This window comes from Littorina saxatilis, linkage group LG1 (assembly GCF_037325665.1).
Source record: "Littorina saxatilis isolate snail1 linkage group LG1, US_GU_Lsax_2.0, whole genome shotgun sequence".
In the NCBI taxonomy this organism is placed as follows: Eukaryota; Metazoa; Mollusca; class Gastropoda; order Littorinimorpha; family Littorinidae; genus Littorina; species Littorina saxatilis.
In genome coordinates, this window is record NC_090245.1 from 49,245,341 (window position 1) to 49,265,893 (window position 20,553).

At 41.2% G+C, this 20,553-nt stretch overlaps 5 protein-coding genes across 6 annotated transcripts in view; 2 read left to right on the plus strand and 3 right to left on the minus strand.

Moving 5' to 3' along the window:
- Positions 1–108: 108 nt before the first annotated feature.
- On the minus strand, positions 109–8,597 carry LOC138972634 (2,4-dienoyl-CoA reductase [(3E)-enoyl-CoA-producing], mitochondrial-like). The gene is made up of 8 exons (XM_070345283.1): positions 8,489–8,597; positions 7,579–7,796; positions 7,069–7,126; positions 6,204–6,438; positions 3,997–4,096; positions 3,201–3,273; positions 1,378–1,524; positions 109–980 (listed from the first exon to the last, which is right to left on the minus strand). Exons 1-8 carry the CDS (start codon positions 8,522–8,524, stop codon positions 858–860), a joined length of 990 nt encoding a protein of 329 aa, XP_070201384.1. The 5' UTR covers positions 8,525–8,597; the 3' UTR covers positions 109–857.
- A 117-nt stretch (positions 8,598–8,714) lies between these two features.
- LOC138972644 (bolA-like protein 3) lies at positions 8,715–13,454 on the plus strand. Of its 2 annotated transcripts, none has more exons than XM_070345304.1 (4): positions 8,715–8,855; positions 9,203–9,419; positions 11,976–12,074; positions 13,021–13,454. In XM_070345304.1, exons 1-4 carry the CDS (start codon positions 8,826–8,828, stop codon positions 13,029–13,031), a joined length of 357 nt encoding a protein of 118 aa, XP_070201405.1. In that variant the 5' UTR covers positions 8,715–8,825; the 3' UTR covers positions 13,032–13,454. The 2 variants fall into 2 exon arrangements, with proteins under 2 accessions (XP_070201405.1, XP_070201395.1); XM_070345294.1 differs by having other exon boundaries at positions 8,716–8,855; positions 11,976–12,064.
- Positions 13,455–13,612: 158 nt separating this feature from the next.
- On the minus strand, positions 13,613–20,339 carry LOC138972675 (NADH dehydrogenase [ubiquinone] iron-sulfur protein 3, mitochondrial-like). The gene is made up of 6 exons (XM_070345332.1): positions 20,201–20,339; positions 16,759–16,842; positions 16,082–16,329; positions 15,528–15,653; positions 15,036–15,155; positions 13,613–14,273 (listed from the first exon to the last, which is right to left on the minus strand). The coding sequence occupies exons 1-6, from the start codon at positions 20,256–20,258 to the stop codon at positions 14,103–14,105; spliced, it is 807 nt and encodes a 268-aa protein (XP_070201433.1). The 5' UTR covers positions 20,259–20,339; the 3' UTR covers positions 13,613–14,102.
- On the minus strand, positions 16,849–20,192 carry LOC138972666 (uncharacterized). The gene is made up of 3 exons (XM_070345323.1): positions 19,337–20,192; positions 18,803–18,922; positions 16,849–18,635 (listed from the first exon to the last, which is right to left on the minus strand). Exons 1-3 carry the CDS (start codon positions 19,447–19,449, stop codon positions 17,921–17,923), a joined length of 948 nt encoding a protein of 315 aa, XP_070201424.1. The 5' UTR covers positions 19,450–20,192; the 3' UTR covers positions 16,849–17,920.
- Positions 20,340–20,341: 2 nt separating the features above from the next.
- LOC138972655 (5-oxoprolinase-like) overlaps positions 20,342–20,553 on the plus strand; it is a 36,998-nt gene continuing 36,786 nt past the window's right edge. The window contains exon 1 of the mRNA XM_070345314.1: positions 20,342–20,521. Within this exon, the coding sequence (XP_070201415.1) occupies positions 20,342–20,521 (180 nt within the window). The remainder of the gene's footprint in view (positions 20,522–20,553) is intronic.

Consider the following 20,553-nt stretch of genomic DNA (forward strand, 5'->3'; position numbering starts at 1 on the left):
TGTGTGAGTGTCACAGTGTGTGTGTGTGTGTGTCACAGTATGTGTAACAGTGTGTGTGTGTAGAAAGATAACGTTACTTCAATTTAGGACAGAAAACAGCAAAGAATCTGTGCTTCAGCAACTTTATTTGTACGTGGAGTGTACTGATGAACAAATATGTCAGATTGTAAAAAAAATATGATGTGATCGATAACACTAAGTCATTATAATTATAGACACAAACATTCACACCAAAAGACAGTTTTATAATTAATGGTATGTGATTTTAACATGCACACACAATGTCTTGCCATTCAAAATCCAATCAAATTATTTCTTTCATTATCAAATCAAAACATGGCAATCATTCCACTCAAAAATACCGAGAAGATGATCACATTCTAATTTAAGTTATGCCCAATTTACAAGTAATTGTCAAAAAACTAAATTTCTGATGGTCCACCCTTGCGTACATGTATTTTGTCTCATGATATTTTGCTGATCAGCTCATTGTGAAATACCATATTTTCCAGTATCTTTGAGACACATATACACAACAGAAGCTTCTGATGTATAAGGCCAACACAAATTTTGTTTAAATTGTTTCCGTTGACAATTAGAGTTGTCTAAAAAAAAATTAGAGTTGGCAGGTTGATTCTTTTGAAAGAAAAAAAAGTGTTTTAATTTAAGTTTGTTTTTCATTTACACAGGAGTATGTGGCTTTTTGGGGGTAAGAAATCGTGTTAGATGTCGGAGAAGAGTATCTTTCCTTGTAAAGTCTGTAAATTCGCGAATCAGGACAAAAACATAGGATCAGTCGGGGAATCGGAAACAGTTCTCTTTTTTTCTTCTTCGCCTTTAGAATACCTTTTAGCAGATTAGGACCCCTTGACTTTACGAATCATGGCTTCCATAGCGTCCCATTGTTGTTCCGTGACCTGTAGCAGTGGGTTGAACATGCCTGCCGCGCATGGATACTCTCCTCCATTCAGACGGATCACCTGAAATCATTGAAAAATAAAAAAAGATTGAAGGTTTTTCTCTTCTGAGCTAGAGTTTCATGGCCATCAATACTACGTCAGCGTGTGCGTGAATGCGAGCCTGTCTTTCTGTGACTGTCATACAGTGTTTGAAACAACGTTAACAGCAGAACGAAATCTCCATGTACACTCCACCCATGACCCTGTTATTTCCTCTATTTGTTATCAACTGACCAGCCAGCATAAAATTCAGCAAAATGAAGTAAAGATAACCAGCTGTGAAAGTCTTTGCAAGTAACTGCTTGCAATTCTGTTCTTTTTGCGGGGCTGTAGTACAAGTGCAGTATGTCATACGGAAATACAATGTATAGAAATAAAAATTGTCACAATGTTTCTGCCTTCGCATAGGCATGCCTACCTGTCCATTGAACCAGGTGGAATAGTCGCTGAGCAGGTAGAGGGCCAGATTGACCAGCTCGTTAACGTTGCCTGCCCTCCCAACAGGAATGCGCTTGATCAGTTCTCCCATGAACTGGCCTGTGGGGTCCAGACGGCTGAAGGCTCCCTGCAACAGACACAGTGACAAAAGGGTACACTTCAGTAATGTTTCGAGACCACTGGGTGACAGAGGCTGTCCTATGCTAGCTGTGAGGAGTCCGGTCATTGGATGGGTACAGTGGAACCTCCCCTTTAAGACCCCTCCCCCCCCCCAATTTAAGACTTCCCCCTTAATAAGACCTTGCTTTTTCAGATTTTCTGTTCATATAAACCTCTGTAAATGTACCTCCATTTTAAGACTCACTTCCGTTTTAAGACCTGATTTTCTCAGATTCTTTGAGGTCTTAAAAGGGGGGTTGGACGTTCCACTGTATCACAATACGTGGAACAGTGTATTACAGTGGAACACCCTTTTTACATTCAGTCAAGTTTTGACTAAATGTTTTAACATAGACGGGGGGAATCGGGACGAGGGTGGTGGTGTATGTGAGTGTGTGTTTGTTTGTTTGTTTGCTTAACGCCCAGCCGACCACGAAGGGCCATATCAGGGCGGTGCTGCTTTGACATATATATAACGTGCGCCACACACAAGACAGAAGTCGCAGCACAGGCTTCATGTCTCACACAGTCACATTATTCTGACACCGGACCAACCAGTCCTAGCACTTACCCCATAATGCCAGACGCCAGGCGGAGCAGCCACTAGATTGCCAATTTTAAAGTCTTAGGTATGACCCGGCCGGGGTTCGAACCCACGACCTCCCGATCACGGGGCGGACGCCTTACCACTAGGCCAACCGTGCCGGTTATGTGAGTGTGTGTGTGTGTGTGTGTGTTGCTCAGTGATTCAGAGAAAACTACTGGACCAATCTTCATGAAATTTCACATGAGAGATTGTGGGTATAGTATCCCCACATGTTTTTTTATTTTTTTCGATTAATGTCCTTGATGACATCATATCCGGCTTTTTGTTAAAGTTGAGGCAGCACTGTCACGCCCTCATTTTTGAACCAAATTGGTTGAAGTTTTGGTGAAGTAATCTTCGACGAAGCCCGGACTATGGTATTGCATTTCAGCTTGGACGCTTAAAAACTAGTTAATTAGTTTGTTAATTAAAGTTGTCATTAAAATCGAATTGTCACTCACAGATTTAAAAATGAGTGCATCGTATTCCTCAATTTCTCCTGAAATAAAAAATATATACATATGTCATGCTTACACTAAAAATGTGCTCAGAATGACAGAAAATAGGTTAAGTAAGTACTGCGTTTCCACGCTACCCGGAGACGAGCGTGACCCGTCTCTATTTTGGGGTGTGGTTAGTCCAGACTATCTTAAATATAGTCTCGGCGATGACTGTTTATTGTGTTTATCTGTTACTTTAATGCCGACAGCCAGACTAAATGTTTTTAAATCGCTTCACGCGACTTGTTAAGACTTCCAAAAGTGTGAAAAATCAGGTCTCAAAAAGGAGGAAGTCTTAAATGGGAGATAAATTTACAGAGGTTATGAACAGATCTGAAAATTACAGGTCTTAAAAAGGGGGGTAATAGTCTTAAATGGGGGAGGGGGGATCTTAAAAGGGGGGTTCCACTGTTCCCAAATAAGATGTATCAGCAACTTTTACATGCAAAGATATCAATTCTGCCTACAAGGTTCAGTACTTCACAAATAACATCACTATTTTTTTTATTACAAATTGAAGAACATTCAAGTAATGTTCAGCATGACCACTAACTTTACCTTCGTTTCAATAGGACCTGGTGAGATACAGTTGAACCTCATGCCGTATCTAGCCCACTCCACTGCCAGGGATCTGGAATGATACCACCAACAATCACTTAGCTGTTGCAACATCTATACAGCTCAATTATTGGATTCACTTCACATATTCCACGAAGACAAATTTGTTACACTGTGATAATAACATGAAAGTTACAAACTTAGGATGCCCAATAATTGCCATCAAAGCATGCTTTTCTACTGACATTAATGTGTCCTATGATCTGTGATAATAAAGGCAAATGATATTTATCTGAAATTACAAAATGACAAAATGTTATCATAAGATTAATGTCAGTAGTTTTCCGGAGACGTATCTATAGACTCAAGTTGTGTGAATAAAGTGTGTGAGGTTTGACGTTCCACTGTATCACTATACGTGGAACAGTGTATTACAGTGGAACACCCTTTTTAAGACTTCCAAAAGTGTGGAAAATCAGGTCTCAAAAAGGAGGAAGTCTTAAATGGGAGATAAATTTAAGACCTGTAACTTACTGTAAGACTCCACTCTGCCCCCCTTTTAAGACCCCTCAATTTAGGACTGTTTTCTTGGAGGTCTTAAAATGAAGGGGTTCTACCGTACCATGTTTTCTTTGTCAGCAGATGCAGCAACAAACTAAAGCTAATTTCAAACCAAAGTAACTGCGTCCCACTAACTTTTTTTTTATAATGCCCCGAATAGGTTAGTGGCCTAGCATTATTCGGTCAGCCTACTAACTAAAACCAGCTAACTGATTAACTGTGAACAATTACAAACTTTGTCAATGCTTCCACTCCTGCCTTGCCACAAGCGCTGGGGACCACAAAGCCAGAGCCAGACGATGCGTAGTCAGCAGATATCGCCAGAAACGATGCCCCTGTACAGTCATCAATGGTCGGTCAAACAAGTGGGGCAAGAACTTCACTGTTAAAAAGACGGATATCACTTGGGAAAACTGTACTTCCTTGGAAAAGGCTGTAAACAACAGATAGCCTGTCAATAATCTTGACTGGTACAGCTGTTTATGATTGATATAGCCTTAACCCCTTCACTGCCCACCCCCTATGTAATACGTGGTCATTTTTGGTTTGTCGTACGCCCATAACCGTATCTCATACGTGGGATTTGTGTCACCAACATTTCAGGACATTTCTGAAAACTAAATGGGAGGTAACCACTGTCCAAGTACTTGTAGGGGTTCTAAACACAGTTCTTTCCCATAGACCGTTCAGATAAGTTACTAAAGTTGCTACCACGTTCTACCACGTGTTGAAAACTGTGTTAGCATTCTCGCCATTCACAATGGCGGCTGAAAGTCGGACCTCAACTCGTAGACCTGTTTTCAAGCGATACAGTGTTCTGGAAGCTCTACAAGAAGTGATTTATGGATTACCACACAGAAGAATACTTTTATGGGCTGTAATGTGAGTACCTGATGTTTGACACCAGTTTTAGCGGTGTTTTGTGTGGTTTTACGTGCTGCAATGTGTGTCACTGTGTGTGTGTAAGTCCGGAAACTGTAATTTTTGACAAAAATGGTCATTATATCAATTTTTACTATAACAATCACAAACAAAGTCCAATGATCATGTCATCCTATAATAGCCAAGGGTATAAGCAAAACACATGCCAAAGATCTAAGAGATATCTCAATAAATGATCGAGCAGTGAACAGATTAGTGAACCTACCGAAGAAAGCGAAATTTTGCCCTGGCACACAGCAATACCAAAATGCTGTTATACTGTGGCAGTGAAGAGGTTAAAAGTAGGTTGCTGAGATATAAAATTGACATCCCTCTCAGAGCCCTAATAAGCACACATATGGCATTATCTTACATTAAATATTCTCTTTTACTTGATTTTACTAAGGCCAAACAAAAATATATGTTGGTTTAAAAAAAAGATAGGGTCGGTAGGTCGGCTTTTTTTTAAATAATTTTTTTTTTTAAAGATTTAGTCGAGGAAGTTACTTCCCTTAGTCTCAGTATGGTTCGTAAAATGAGCCAGAAGTTATTTTTTGTTTGAGAAATGAAAAAAAAGTTTTGGTCGGTGGGAAATAGTGTCGGTCAGGTTAATTACCCTAACCCATTTTTTTTTTTTTTTGGGGGGGGGGGGGGGGGGCTAAAAGGGAGAAATAAACTAAAAACACCTCAATCAAAAAATAATGTAAAATGTGCGCAACCAATATTACAGGACAAAACTTTCATTCTCATCATGCCTCAGCTTCCTCTTTTTGCTTTCTTTTATTTCTTACTACATCTACGTACCCACTAATTTCTTCCCCAAAAATTCAATTCATAGATTGAAAAAAGCCGGAGACTGAGATCAGCAACGCTTTCTAAGCTAAGTTCAATATCTGTACCAGAAGTGCTTGCCTGTCTGTCCTCTTTGAAGATCATTGGGTCAACGTGCATGTGATTGCAATATTTTGTTTTGTCATAAATTAAAAGTCGCTTGTTCATTTCAATGCTCGTTATTCTCTCAGGTGACGGGCGCAGTGGCGTGGTGGTAAGACATCGGCCTCCTAATCGGGAGTTCGAATCCCGGTTGCTGCCGCCTGGTGGGTTAAGAGTGGAGATTTTTCCGATCTCCCAGGTCAACTTATGTGCAGACCTGCTAGTGACTTCACCCCCTTCGTGGCCAAGTGCGCACGGAAAAGATCCTGTAATCCATGTCAGAGTTTGGTGGGTTATAGAAACACGGAAATACCGAGCATGCCTCCCCCGAAATCGGCGTATGCTGCCTGAATGGCGGGGTAAAAACGGTCATACACGTAAAAATCCACGCGTGCTAAAATCATGAGTGAACATGGGAGTCTAAGCCCATGAACGAAGAAGAAGAAAATTCTCTCAGGTGCCAGGAGAATGGTTTCCGAATAACTCTCCTTTACTCTATTACACATGTTGTATGCATTTAGAGCGATTACTTCCCTTAGTTTATCAGATTACCATTCTTGGTTTTTTTTATTCCATTCACAATTATACCTTTCTTTTCTTTGATAAGGCGCTTCCCTAGATCCAGCGTAACATTGGCTGTGCCTTGCAGCACTATTCCAATGACGGTGGCAAAGGCGTTGGGTGAGAGGCGTTCTGTGGGAGAGATGAAGTTGCCGGCTGCGTTGTTGACCACGATATCTGGCAACCCGAACTCTGCTACAGCTTTGTCCACTGCTGCTGCCACGTCGTCTGCTTTGCGCACATCCATTCGCACAGGAAACACCTGTTAAAGATTAAACACTTCACTGTTAGATTTAGCTTACAAGGTGTTAACAAATATACAGTGGAACCCCCCCTTATACGACCCCCCAATTTAAGACTTCCTCCATTTTAAGACCCTGTTTTCTTAGACTTTCTGTTCATAACCTCTGTAAATTTACCCCCATTTAAAGACTCCCTCCTTTTTAAGACCTGATTTTCTCAGATTTTTGAAGGTCTTAAAAGGGGGGTTCCACTGTAATACGACATGCTCACTCATTTCTGGAAGAAAAGACTTTCTCTGCATACAAGGCACTATGGTACCATGTATATGTTGCACTAAAAAACCATGAACTAGCGGTCCTGCTCCCTTCTTGCAGGTGTGATAAGGCTTGGTAGTAGTGAAGGCAAGCATGCCAATTTAGTTACACATTACACGCAACCATGCAGCTATAAGACGCAACAGTCAATCAATGATCAATGTAAAAAGTATTGTGTTAATTGTTGTCTGAACATTAATATGGTAAACTAACATCATTAATATTTTCTCTTACTCCTCATGGCGCTATCAAAACAAATCTTTGACAATTAAAGTTCTCCAGTGTTTGCACACTGTTTTTAAACAATATCAAAAGCATGCAAGTAGAAAAGTTACCTTTCGGCCTGTCTTCTGGGTAATCTCCGCAGCAGATTTGTTGAGCTGATCTTCACTTCTGTAAAAAACAAACAAAAAAAACATCACACATGAAAGTGTAGGAGTCAGAACAGAAATAATGCTTTCCCTAACATGTATATATACAGTGGAAACAATCACGAGTCGTGTACCCTGTATGGCTGTTACTGATTTATAAGCGTCCCGTCCATGGGCGTGTCAGCGCTGTTACTGATTTATCAGTGTCCCGTCGCGAAAGTGTTAAAGACTCCCTCCTTTTAAAACCCTGATTTTTCAGATTTTCTATTCATAATCTCTGTAAATCTACCCCCATTTTAAGACTCGACCTCCTTTTTAAGATCTGATTTTCTCAGATTTTTGAAGGTCTTAAGTTAAAAGAAGGGTTTCCCTGTATTGCCTGGGAAATAGTCTAAAGAACAACCTTTCAACCTAATTCCTTGCAACAATAGTACAATGCACACGCACACACACTAACTAAACTATACAACAAACCTGCTCGCGATGACAACATCAGCCCCAAGCTGAGATAACCCAGTCGACATGCCATAGCCGAGACCTGTGGCGCCCCCAGTGACAAAGGCGACCTTGCCCTTGAAGGTGTCGGGAGGAACCATGTAGCCGTCCTTGACGGGAAAATACTTGGCTCTGTCCTCCGCTGACCAGCAGCTGGACGTTGTTGTCAGACATCTCGTACAGCTCAGCTGAGGTCCCTGGTTAATGTACAATAAAATATAACAAGTAACAGAAAATACAGGCACCTCCTATATATATAATAATGATTAAAGCAAAAATATGTAGCATTTTGGATTACAAGGACTGAGCATGCCTCTGCAGTTGTCTGCCTCTGTGTGTGTGTGTGTGTGTGTGTGTGTGTGTGTCTGTGTGTGTGTGTGTGTCTGTGTCTGTGTGTCTGTGTCTGTGTGTCTGTGTCTGTGTCTCTGTGTGTGTGTCTGTGTGTGTGTGTGTCTGTGTGTGTGTCTGTGTCTATGTGTATAAGGTAAAGTTTGGACTTTGTACCTCGACCAGTGTATGAACTGATCTACCGGTTTCCCTTTTGAGTACCTTACTTTTCAAAAAGTTAGTCTGTTTTGGATAAAATCATTGCAAATTTGACTTCATCTGACTCCTTTTCTAAATGTAAACCGAAGGCAGCTATTTCCAGTTGGCATTTTAAGAAAAATGCAGCAGTCTCTGGCCAGTCTTATCGTAGATCGAGCTTCAACAGGACGTCACAATGTGACACTCTTAGACAAATCTATGCAGTCGACATCTAAAATCAAGCGTGTGTGACGACATGCAATAACATTTTAAGAAAAAAGCAAAATCATATCTTATGTACGAGTTGGCACATTACAGTTCTGCAAGATAAACAGGTTAACAATGTTGTATTCTCAAACTTTACCAGGCGTGAAACAACTCGCGCAAGATTGGTCGCCATTTTGTCGTCTGCAATGGGAGCAGTTAGTGAAGACTTAAATACGTGTGATCATATAGCCATAAAAATACTCTGTGCATATGGAAATGACTTACAAAATAAACCATTACAATTTGTTATTGTTTTTAACTTAAGAATCCTTTACTTTCTGTTAACTTTCTATTTTTATAGATAAACTGAAATAACATATATATAGTATTATGATCACTCCCTGTCGATGTGAAGGTCACGGCCGCAGAAAGCGAGCACTGCGGTGACCATGCAGTGAGTCAGGGAAAACAAACGTCAAGTTGTGTAAATAAACATGCTTCGCTTCATCCGTTTGACCCGACAGGTATTGTTTTACCTTGATCATTTTCAGAATTGATCTGCCATCACTAGGATAAATTATGTAGGTGCATATGATCTATCATGTTTGCCTGAACACTTGACTTGCAATGTGTTAGTGTTACAAAACAGGACACAAAGTAGGTTTGCAACTTCTTTAAAGAGCTCTCAAGCCAGGCGCGGGGAATTGCTGTTTTTGGTGGTTTTGTGCCCACTCTCTATCCGTCCATACTGTGTCCATCATGCAGTGCAGTACGCTTTCACATCTGAATCATGTATGAAGCTTATGTGTGTGTGTGTGTGTGTGATCTCTAATACAGGGATTTGTTTACTTTTTATTTATAAATACAACAGGTGGTCAGACCATTGTATGGCTCATCTCCAGCTAGCCTTCAGCGTATCCAAGAGCAACCATTGCAAATACTGCAGGCCCAGCAGCAACCTTCACAACGACCATGTCGCTGCTGGATCAGCAGTGGGGTAGATCTGACCGACGGAGAGAAGAAACTCATAGAGAAACTCAGATCTCGCTTTCCTGGTGCCAAAAGTGTAGAAGTCAGCGACATTTCTGGTAAGTTAACATCAGTGAAGAACATCTGACTAAGAAAAATCAACAACAGAAAGATGCATCAATGCATGCATTCAAACATGTGAACATCTATATATACGACTTGTGTCTGTCTGTCTGTGTGTCTGTGTGTCTGTGTGTGTGTGTCTTCGCGATGCACGGCCAAAGTTCTCGATGGATCTGCTTCAAATTTGGTGGGCTTATTCAGAGAGACCCCGGACACAACCTCATCGATGAGATATTTCAACACGTGCTCTCAGCGCGCAGCGCTGAACCGATTTTGGTTCCACCTCAGTTACCCGGGCCCCCATACCGACACACCAAAGCCGCTAGACCACATCACAACGCCAAAGTTCTCGGTGGATCTTTTTCAAATTTGGACACCGTATTCAGCTACACCCCGGACACAATATCATCGATGAGATATTTCAACACGTGCTCTCAGCGCGCAGCGCTGAACCGATTTTGGTTTTTGTGTTCATTTCACCATTACAAGTAACTCTTCCTTATCTTCTCCAGTGTTTTGCGTTTATCTCCCTTCCTTCGTGTGGCTTCAATCCATATTCCCGTTTCTAAGTTACTATTTTTAGAATGTCACTGCGCTGTCCAGAACGCTTCCCTTGCACCCGTAAGTTGTTCTTACTGTCAAAGTGAAAAGGTCGAATCAATTTATAGCCACGCGAAAAATACACTCTCACCTATCTCTATATATTTATAGATATAGATATACATATATATATACGGCTTCTCTGTGTGTGTGTGTGGGCAAAAACCTGTGTATTGTAGAGTTCTGTTTGTGATGTGGATTGTGGTCTAGCGGCTTTTGTCTGTCTGTATGTTCTGGCCAACGACATCTATCGTTGGTTCTGGCATTTAAGAAGCCACAACAGATAATATAGGGCTAAGAAATTTTAAGCTGTAAAAATCTCAAGTTGTTCTTACTGTCAAAGTGAAAAGGTCGAATCAATTTATAGCCACGCGAAAAATACACTGTCACCTATCTCTATATATTTATAGATATAGATATACATATATATATATACGGCTTCTCTGTGTGTGTGTGTGTGTGTGTGGGCAAAAACCTGTGTATTGTAGAGTTCTGTTTGTGATGTGGTCTAGCGGCTTTTGTCTGTCTGTATGTTCTGGCATTTGAGAAGCCACAACAGATAATATAGGGCTAAGAAATAAGCTCTAACATTCTCAAACCCGTTTGACAGGACTTCGCCTTCAAAGGTGATTGTGGTGAACCGCCACGCTGTCTGTCTCTGTCTCGCGATTCACCCCGGCGGATTCACCATTCCCAGTAACTCTTCCTTATCTTCTCCAGTGTTTTGCGCCTTCGTGTGGCTTCAATCCATATTCCCGTTTCTAACTTATTATTTTTAGAATGTCACTGCGCTGTCCAGAACGCTTCCCTTGCACCCGTAAGTTGTTCTTACTGTCAAAGTGAAAAGGTCGAATCAATTTATAGCCACGCGAAAAATACACTGTCACCTATCTCTATATATTTATAGATATAGATATACATATATACATATACGGCTTCTCTGTGTGTGTGTGTGTTTGTGTGTGGGCAAAAACCTGTGGATTGTAGAGTTCTGTTTGTGATGGGGTCTAGCGGCTTTGGTCTGTCTGTATGTTCTGGCATTTGAGAAGCCACAACAGATAATATAGGGCTAAGAAATAAGCTCTAACATTCTCAAACCCGTTTGACAGGACTTCGCCTTCAAAGGTGATTGTGGTGAACCGCCACGCTGTCTGTCTCTGTCTCGCGATTCACCCCGGCGAAGCCGGGTATTCCTCTAGTATAATATATATAGACATTCACACACACTCACGGGGCGGGGACGTAGCTCAGTCGGTAGCGCGCTGGATTTGTATCCAGTTGGCCGCTGTCAGCGTGAGTTCGTCCCCACGTTCGGCGAGAGATTTATTTCTCAGAGTCAACTTTGTGTGCAGACTCTCCTCGGTGTCCGAACACCCCCGTGTGTACACGCAAGCACACTAGACCAAGTGTGCACGAAAAAGATCCTGTAATCCATGTCAGAGTTCGGTGGGTTATAGAAACACGAAAATACCCAGCATGCTTCCTCCGAAAACGGCGTATGGCTGCCTAAATGGCGGGGTAAAAAACGGTCATACACGTAAAATTCCACTCGTGCAAAAAACACGAGTGTACGTGGGAGTTTCAGCCCACGAACGAAGAAGAAGAAGAACACACACTCACATACTTAGACACACACATGTACACTCAGACAGACACACACACATGCACATTCAAACAGACACACTCGCGAAGTGAGAGGGAGTGTATGTGTGTTCATATATATATATATATATATATGTGCGCATATAACTAAGTATTCACCCAGACACAAGGTACGGGAGAGAATGAGAGTGTGTGTTTTGTCCTGAGTAGTCCCTCTTCCACTTCAATGTGTGGGTTTGAGCGCTGACACTCCTCATCTGCACTCAAGTGATTTGTTTCGGTAAACAGCAATCACTTGTGCTCCCACTCAATGAGTGGTCATTTGCTTGCATGTCTGTTTGCTGTTGTAGGGGGGTGCGGCGCCATGTACCAGATCTCTATAGAAGCTGAGGAGTTTCGGGGAAAGAAAACTGTTCAGCAGCACCGGCTTGTTAACGAGGTTTGCACCAGTAATGATTGATTTTTACCTACAGTGGATTAACCTACCCTTTTAAGACCTCCAAAAATCTCATAAATGATGGTCTTAAAAAGGGGGAGAGTCCTAAAAAATGAGGGTAAATTTACAGAGGTTATGAACTAAAAATCTGAGTAACAGGGTCTTCAATTAAGGGGGTCTTAAACTTAAAGGAGGGTTCCACTGTACTCAGCTTACGCTCGCCGAAAACTTGTGTTGCCTGCATGATGACATATATCTGCTTGCAGCACCAAAACAAATTGACTTGCAAGTTACATCCCAGCATTACCTGATCAAGCTTGTAATTGTTGAACATTTTTTAAACACATCTTAAGTGTAATTTATCCTCCAGAAGTTGTTTAATTACGTCATGTTTAGGTTCTGAGGGTAAGTAAGAGCGAACGAGAAGAAGAAAGAAGAAGGTTATGGGGCTTTTAATTTCACTGTATTGTGACACATAGAGTGGAAGTGGACATACAAATTACATTGTAGCTTGTCATATTTTAGAACGCCAGTTCAAATTACTCCTTTCTGGAAGGTTTCGCGTGCTGATATTTAGAACTGTGGGTGCCAATTTCAGCTTTACTGCAAAGTCTGTTCAATTTGTAAACAAATGATCTTACTTCTTGAAACTGTGTGATTTATACTTAATCTTTGATATGTTAGAACATTTTAATTTCAAATACCTATGTAGCACTTTATATGCATGGATGTGTGTGTGTTTGTGTGTAATGGAAGTTTGTTTAAATCTAAACAAAGTGAATGCACGGCGAGTTGAACAAAGTTAAAAACCAAAAGAATGTTGTACTCACCGATACAAGGACAACACAATTATTCAGTACAGAAGTGTTTTAATCATATGTTCATCGTGTTAAAATGTTGTGAGCCGCAATGTAATTTCTCAAGTAGAGATATTCATGACCTGTTTCTTTATGTTTCAGGCCTTAGCTGAGGAGATAAAGGACATGCATGGTCTGCAGCTGAATACTAAGGCCCCTCCAGATTCCTGATTTTTTTATATTGCTTAGATCTTAAATTCTTGCCTTATTCAATTCAGAAAATAATGGAATGCCTGTTGAACTGATAATTGCCCGCAGTGCGGCAGAATACACACTCCAAAACTAACCCTACGCGATCGAGTTATTTCCAAACATCGTTTATTATTGGATTGTTGAGATTTGTGTGACTGCTGTGTGTTTGGGTGGTTACGGTGTGGGTGTTTGTGCTGTGTGGTTGCTTTTGAATGTAAAACTGTTTTGAATGTAAATAACATTGACCCAGTCTTGCTAACTATTTTTCCAGTACATAGCATGCATTTCCTGTGCATTTAAAGTGGTTATATATAGAAAATAATAAAATGGGCTGTCAACTTCTATGTTTGATGGATTTGTGTATACTTGCTTATTGTATGTTATTCTGTCATTCCCTCTCTCTCTCTCTCTCACACACACACACACACACACACACACACACTCAACTGACAATAAGTTGAAAAACACAAACAGTGAAACCCATCAAAAGTGTAAGTCCAACTTAATATTTTCATGTTTTATTATTAACAGAGCACACAACAAAGGTCAAAAATTCAACATAACTTCTGCCTATGTTTACACCCTTTGGCCAGTTTACAGCCTTTTGCCACAGACTTCTATTTACATGGACAAGCCATGTGTTCAAAAAGTATCTCAGTCTTATACTTTATGTTCAGAAATATTCATCTGCAACGATACAACCCATGCACTTGATGCAGTTCTTCTGTTCACATAGTGACGCCAACTTTCCTCAAACTGTGTATAACAGCATTTACCAATCAAATTTTTTCTCCTCCACAGAATCATGGAACATTCTGCACTCGCTTCATATGAAAACGGTACAGCTGTGATCCCATCCAGCTACATACATGTAAATGATCTCATCATTGCTGTCAATTCACAAAGTCAAAACTCAACATAAAATGTCCACAGTTCTGCATCAAACAGCAACACAATTCTATTTGACTATATATATTCTAACACGGCAGAGCCTATTGCTTGGGTTCTGTGGTTTCTGGTGGTACGGCCTCATCCTCCCCAGCCTCAATGCGGCGATAGGTGGGGAACGTTTCCCAGGGCGTGGAGTACTCAAACTTTCTGAACTCCTGCGTCAGCTCAATGGGCTCCACCACCACACGCTTCACTTCGTCATCATAACGCACCTGAAACACAAAGCAAGGTAAGGATAACGTGTCGTATAGTCCTGTGAGGTTCTCTCATGGAAATTGCTGCTTTTTCACATGGGAAAGCGAGCTGCCATACACCATGGCGCTAACCTTTTCTTTCTTTTTTTTTCCTGCATGCATGTAATCATGTTTCAAAGCCCCGAGACTTTCGTTGTCAGCTTGGGATCTTTACCGTGTGCATGCGTGCACTCAGGGGTGTTCAGACACCAAACAGACAGAGTCTGCACTATGGGAAATAAATCCATTGCCGAATGTAGGGGTAAAACCCACCCCGATAGCAACAACAGGTTTCAAGCCAGCGCCGCAACCGACTGAACTATCTCCCAAGTCATTGTAAAACTAAAAAGAACACAACAGAGCGAATCAAAATAATAGAGTAGGTGGGAAAGACATTGCTTGAAGTAATCAACACCGCTAAAGACAAACGCAAAGCATGCTCCCCTTATCTAATTCAACCAATAATCCTTATCGTGCAAAAGCAGTATTGTGTGATGGGTACAGAAAAAGAGAGCATGTGTGTGGATCACTCTCCCTGAAGAACTACAATTGCAGAACAGCAATGCACCACTGAAGAAGAGAAGATGCACCAAGAACACACACACCACCCACCTCAGACGTCCCAGGTCACTATTGCTGCATGAACATCATACATGTATGCAAGTGTGTGTGTATCTTTGTCTGAGTAAGTTTATGTCTCTATCTTTGTGTTTGTTTGGGAAAGAGAAGTAGTCTACTCACCTCAACATAACCAGAGAGAGGAAAGTCTTTGCGGAAAGGGTGACCCTCAAAGCCGTAGTCTGTGAGGATGCGCCTCAGGTCGGGATGGTTGGCAAAAAACACACCGAACATGTCCCAGATCTAACACATAAAAGCAATGTAAAACTAATAAAACCTGTCAAGATTAAAAAACAAACTAAAGCAATAAAAAGCACTTTAAATATGTCTCAGATCTAAACAGGTTTTCCAACACAAAAAGCACTTTAAATATGTCTCAGATCTAAACAGGTTTTCCAACAGTGAAAATCACACCAAATGCATTTCAGATATATATATATATAAATAATCCAAACAATGAAAAACACACAAACCATGCATGCTCAGACACAAACACTCGATTGAAAATAAATGCACCGCAGATCTACGCACACATCAAAAAGTAAAATACAGACACACTCCCTGCCAAATCACATACAAAACTGTGTTATCAGAGAGTGAAAAATAAATCCTTACCTCTCTTTCATACCAGTTGGAGCCAGCAAAAACCTCACACGTTGAATCGATCGGCGTTAGCTCGTCTGTGTATGTCTTCACTAGCACTCTCTGGTTGTACCGTAGGGACAGCAAGTTGTATACAATCTGTCGGCAACAAACAAAAGTCTATCGTTACCAATACAACACCAAGAAAAAACAGACACAGTGAACATAAGCATTCATCCACGAAATACAATCAACAATAAATTGGTGAACGTAGCACAAACACTGAAGATCACATAATATGATTATTACCCTGAGCCTGTGCTCCTTGGTAGACACGCCAATACCAGCATTGAAGCAGTCAATGTCACTTGCAAACTCTAGGGGGAAAAAAGTTCCCCGTTTCCAATTCCTCGACCAACCCTATTTTTTCATCCTGACCCTCAAACTTTTTTTGTTGCCCTTCAAAAAATAGTATCAAAAAGGACATTTGATTTTGCTGACTTTTTGGGCCTAATATTAACACTGACCTTGAACTGACAATCACTACAGAATTATACAATCACTGATCACATAACATAAATACAGACCTCAAACCGGAATTCCCTGGTGGGGACGTCTAGGCCGGCAATGTCTGTGATGCAGAGGAACTGAGCGTTGGTGTGGTCCTTGAGGAATGTCAAGACGGGGATGACGCCATCGGGGTGGATCATGATCTCCAGCTCATCCAGGTAGGTCACATCGACCCGCTGCACAAAGCGTGGCAAGCATTCCGCCACATACTGCCCGAAATCAGTCAGCTGCTTCTTCACCAGTGGGTCGTGAGGCCGCACTGTCGCTGCGGGTGTAAAACACAAATAAAACCATAGAATTTATTATAGAAGCTGCCAAGTGGGTCAAAAGCATTTCTGCATTGATGCTATCAATTTCAACCCCTTTCGCCCATAATGGGTGACCCATCTACAGGGTAAATTATTGCAAAGTAAAAACCATGAAGGAAGGATGCATGTTTGCTTTGGCAATCGCTAGTTCGGCACAATTTTCTGATAGCATTTAAAGCAGGTGGTTTTCTCTTGAACTGAGTGGTTTACATCATTTGCAACTACTTTCTCCTGAAAAAGATTGAATTAATTCAGCTTTCTTCAAGACTTATAGCTATGTAAGTTATAAATATATTTACAGGTAAATGCTTCCACAATAATTAAGCAGATGCTTTTTAATTTAACGTCACCACACACACACATGCACACAAACATGCAGTGCTTACGCCTTGTCTCTGGTGGTGGAACAGCATCTGTTGTTTCAAAACGCCTCTGTACTGCAAGTTGTGCAACCGCAGGCTGCTGAAAAACTGAATGAAAACACCAAATTGAACAATAACTCGGGTGAATAACGAAAGTAAAATTACTGCTCTCAGCAAATAATGCTAATTCAGTGGGCCGGGTAACTTTGTGCCCCGGACTGCCCCGGACTACCCCAAACTACAAGAAATGTTTGGACAACAAAGACAGATCATGTGATGCCACAATCTATTGATCTGTGTTTATTTACAAAACCCAGACACACAATTTTAAGTCAAGCCAACAAGTTTATTTTCAACCACAAAAGTAACAAAACACATCATCGGGGCGCACAGTTCAATCAGTGCTAACAAAAATCAAACAAAAAGAAAAACAAAACAAATGAGTATTTAACACAACAATAAATATCGAAAGAAGTAGATTTACAAGACAATCAATAACTTAATGAAATTGAAATCATACACGTACATCATACTACATAGGGAAAAGAATATAATATAAGGCCAAAAAGAAAAAAATGTCTGTTTACGGTAACCCGACCAACCCTAGTTTTTAGGCCCGACCCTAATCTTTTTTTGGATCGTCTGAAAAAAATGAAAAAAACACCAAAAAAACGCATCCAAAATAGAGCTGTTTGCGCTCAAACAGCAGACGACACAAGGGAGGTAAGCTCAAAGTACTGTTAGGAGTAAAGGGTCGTCACTCGTGTTACTTCCTTTCAAAATGGATGCACGCAGTGGTGTTCGCCACCCGCTAGCTGCAAAGCTTGATAAATGTTGTCATGAAAAGGATGGGGTGAAAATTATCAGTACCTATCCAGCGAGTTTTAGTATCATTAACGTTTTTCAACAGGCAAAAACAGGGATTGATGAGAAGAAATGAACTGTGAAACATCATAGAGAGGGGAGAAAAAAAAAAAAAAAAAAAATTGTAAAAAAAAAAAAAAAAAGCCGACCTACCGACCCTATTTTTTCACCTTATGTTACTGTAAACAGACCTATTTTTTTTTTTTGGCCTAAAGGGAAAGCGTGTGCTATTTCTGACACTTGTCAGCATTCTTCCAGAAGCAGCAGCATGGAGCCCACACTCCGCGAACCTCAAGCTTACATGCCCGAGGTTGTTGTTTTCTCACTCCTTTTTCGTTTTCTCTGACAGGGTTTCTTGGACTTGCTTGGCGTACTGTTGACTGTGAAGGTATTGTCTACTGAAGTCACAGTTCCTGCTCTGCGTGCAGGCCGCCTCAGCATCCTCAATTTCTGCTTTTGCTGATCTGTTGACAGTTTTTCCCACTGCTCCGGTGACATGAGCATGTGACGGTGCCAGGACATTTTCTCCGATCCCCACAACCGCACGTTGTGGTTCGGCATTCTGTGTGAGGACAAGATTGCGCAGGACATCAACCAGCTGTGGTAGTTGTTGAAGAGTCCAAGACACGAGACGCTTCAAAATTCTGTCAGACTCTAAAACGTCCAGGCGTTGATCCTTGAAAGCGTCAACAAACACATCACTTTCAGCATCATATAATGCCTGTTTTTTTACCATTTCAATCGCCACTTTCAAACGTAGGATATCATGGCACGAGTCATTTCTGAAGGCTCCTATCGACACCGCCCTGTACAAGCAATTCCCGTCCCCCTCGACATAGACGGGTATGTGATCTGCCAGTAGGACCGGGTGGTAATGCTGCAGGATTTCTTCAGCCCCAGGGTCAACTTTCCTGCGATGCAGGTCGAACATGGTTTCTGCAGGTTTCAGTTGCGGCAGGGCTATACGGTAGATCTTAAGCAACAGCTCCTCGCTCCTACCAGCATATGAACGCCGATCTGAAGGGGCGGCGTATATCCTGCAAAAGAAACATGATGGCTTTGTTAGAGATGATTATGTCTGCACCAACATCAAATTGTCAATCATGAAAGGCACATTGCTTTGTTAGATATGATTATGTCAAAGAAGACCTAACAACTTCATCTTAAAAAAATTCTAACAATTATTTATACAGTTTAATCATACCTTGCGAGAGCTGCACCAACATCAAATTGTCCATCATGAAAGGCACATCGCTTGCATGTGAAGTCTAGTCCGTCGGTAGACCACTCGTCCATCAATTCCGGGTCAATAGGAACACAGCGTCTGCAATTCAGCACATCAATATCAATTATGTGCCTGTTTTATTATGTCATTCATTAGTCAAAATCAATGGAAATATAGAAAAATTGTCAATTTCGGGTCAATAGGAACACAGCATCTGCAATTCAGCACATCAATATCAATTATGCGCCTGTTTCATTATGTCATTCATTAGTCAAAATCAAAAGAAATATAGAAAAATTGTCAATTTCGGGTCAATAGGAACACAGCGTCTGCAATTCAGCACATCAATATCAATTATGTGCCTGTTTTATTATGTCATTCATTAGTCAAAATCAATGGAAATATAGAAAACTTGTCAATTCCGGGTCAATAGGAACACATCGTCTGCAATTCACCACATCAATATCAAAACACAATAGGAAACACATCAGGTAGAAAATTATGACAACTGACCTGTGAGTCCATTTCAAACATATGGAGCACTCGATAGAGCTGGGGATCCTCGAACAGTGCTTCCCGCATCCAGAGCACGGATATCTCGTAGGCATGACACCTGAAAAAAACATCAAATATATAAAGTTTTACACACATTTAAATCAACACCGCTCGAAGCATCTCGCCTCAGAACACACACACACACACACACACACACACACACACACACACACACACACACACACACACACACACACAGACAAGCAATTATATCAAAACTAAATAAAGTACCAAGTAAAAACTTACCTTTAACTCATGAGTTTCCCACAAACAGCAACTGGAAAGCGAAGGCGACTCCCCTCCAGCGCAAACTAAAATATGTTATCATCTAAGTTTAGGGGTTTAGTCATTGATTGAATACATCTAACACATGCATGTCTATTACTTTGATTACGGCTCTTCTGTGAGTAAATCTCACACACACACACACAATAGTCCGTGTGCGTGAAGTTGGGAGAGAAGACGTCGGGGCAGTCCGGTGCAGTCAGGGGTAGTTAGGGGCAGTCCGGGGCACAAAGTGACCCGACCGAATTCAGTCAATATTGCAAGGGAATAACAATATCCAGAGATGTTCAATCATGTACATCAACGTACAACCTACTTGTATGACTGCGACATGAAGAAATAAATGTGTAAGCTAGGTGTTCCGTAAGCACGAACACTGTACCAGTAACACAACAGTTGAACCACTTTAGCAGATAGCAAAGCTGCACTTTGACAGGTAAGAAAATCGCTAAAGGACAAACTATACACCGAAAAAGCGAAATGTAAACATCTGTTTTACTGTTGCATTTTTACCACAGATATGCAAGCACCACTTACGTTGCTTCCGAGCAAAACTGGCAATCGGCCTGATAGCTCGGCACAATCTGGACGCCATTTTGACCTTGCCTGTCAACTGAACCAAATGAGAACGAGCTAAAGTTACCAGTACAACACACTATTTGCAGACGACGCACCAACATGGCAGCGAAGGAGAGCAAAAGTGGAGGCTTTCAGTTTGCCATAGACCGGGGTGGAACTTTTACAGATGTGTGGTCACGGTGTCCCAACGGGAAAGTGCGTGTGTTGAAGCTTCTCTCTGAGGATCCGCTCAATTATCCTGACGCTCCCCGTGAAGCGATCCGCAGGATCATACAAGAGGTGGGTCAGACGGACTTTCTTTTTCAAGTTTT

Excerpts from the sequence above, each read along its gene's own strand:
- LOC138972634 (XM_070345283.1), bottom strand. The coding sequence starts at position 8,524 with ATGGCGACCAATCTTGCGCGAGTTGTTTCACGCCTG. Across the intron at positions 3,274-3,996 it reads GGAGTGGAAGCATTGACAAA|ATCCCTGGCAGTGGAGTGGG; the intron begins GTTTGTAATTGT and ends GTATCATTCCAG. Across the intron at positions 1,525-3,200 it reads CAGGTCCTATTGAAACGAAG|GGAGCCTTCAGCCGTCTGGA; the intron begins GTAAAGTTAGTG and ends TGTCTGTTGCAG.
- LOC138972644 (XM_070345294.1), top strand. The coding sequence starts at position 8,826 with ATGCTTCGCTTCATCCGTTTGACCCGACAG. Across the intron at positions 9,420-11,975 it reads AGAAGTCAGCGACATTTCTG|GGGGGTGCGGCGCCATGTAC; the intron begins GTAAGTTAACAT and ends TTGCTGTTGTAG. Across the intron at positions 12,065-13,020 it reads AGCACCGGCTTGTTAACGAG|GCCTTAGCTGAGGAGATAAA; the intron begins GTTTGCACCAGT and ends TTTATGTTTCAG.
- LOC138972666 (XM_070345323.1), bottom strand. The coding sequence starts at position 19,449 with ATGTTTTTTTCAGGTGTCATGCCTACGAGATATCCGTGCTCTGGATGC. Across the intron at positions 18,923-19,336 it reads TGTTTGAAATGGACTCACAG|ACGCTGTGTTCCTATTGACC; the intron begins GTCAGTTGTCAT and ends GCTGAATTGCAG. Across the intron at positions 18,636-18,802 it reads GTTGGTGCAGCTCTCGCAAG|GATATACGCCGCCCCTTCAG; the intron begins GTATGATTAAAC and ends TTTCTTTTGCAG.
- LOC138972675 (XM_070345332.1), bottom strand. The coding sequence starts at position 20,258 with ATGGCGTCCAGATTGTGCCGAGCTATCAGGCCGATTGCCAGTTTTGCT. Across the intron at positions 16,843-20,200 it reads CAGTTTTGCTCGGAAGCAAC|TTTTTCAGCAGCCTGCGGTT; the intron begins GTAAGTGGTGCT and ends GTTTTCATTCAG. Across the intron at positions 15,156-15,527 it reads CCAACTGGTATGAAAGAGAG|ATCTGGGACATGTTCGGTGT; the intron begins GTAAGGATTTAT and ends TTTATGTGTTAG.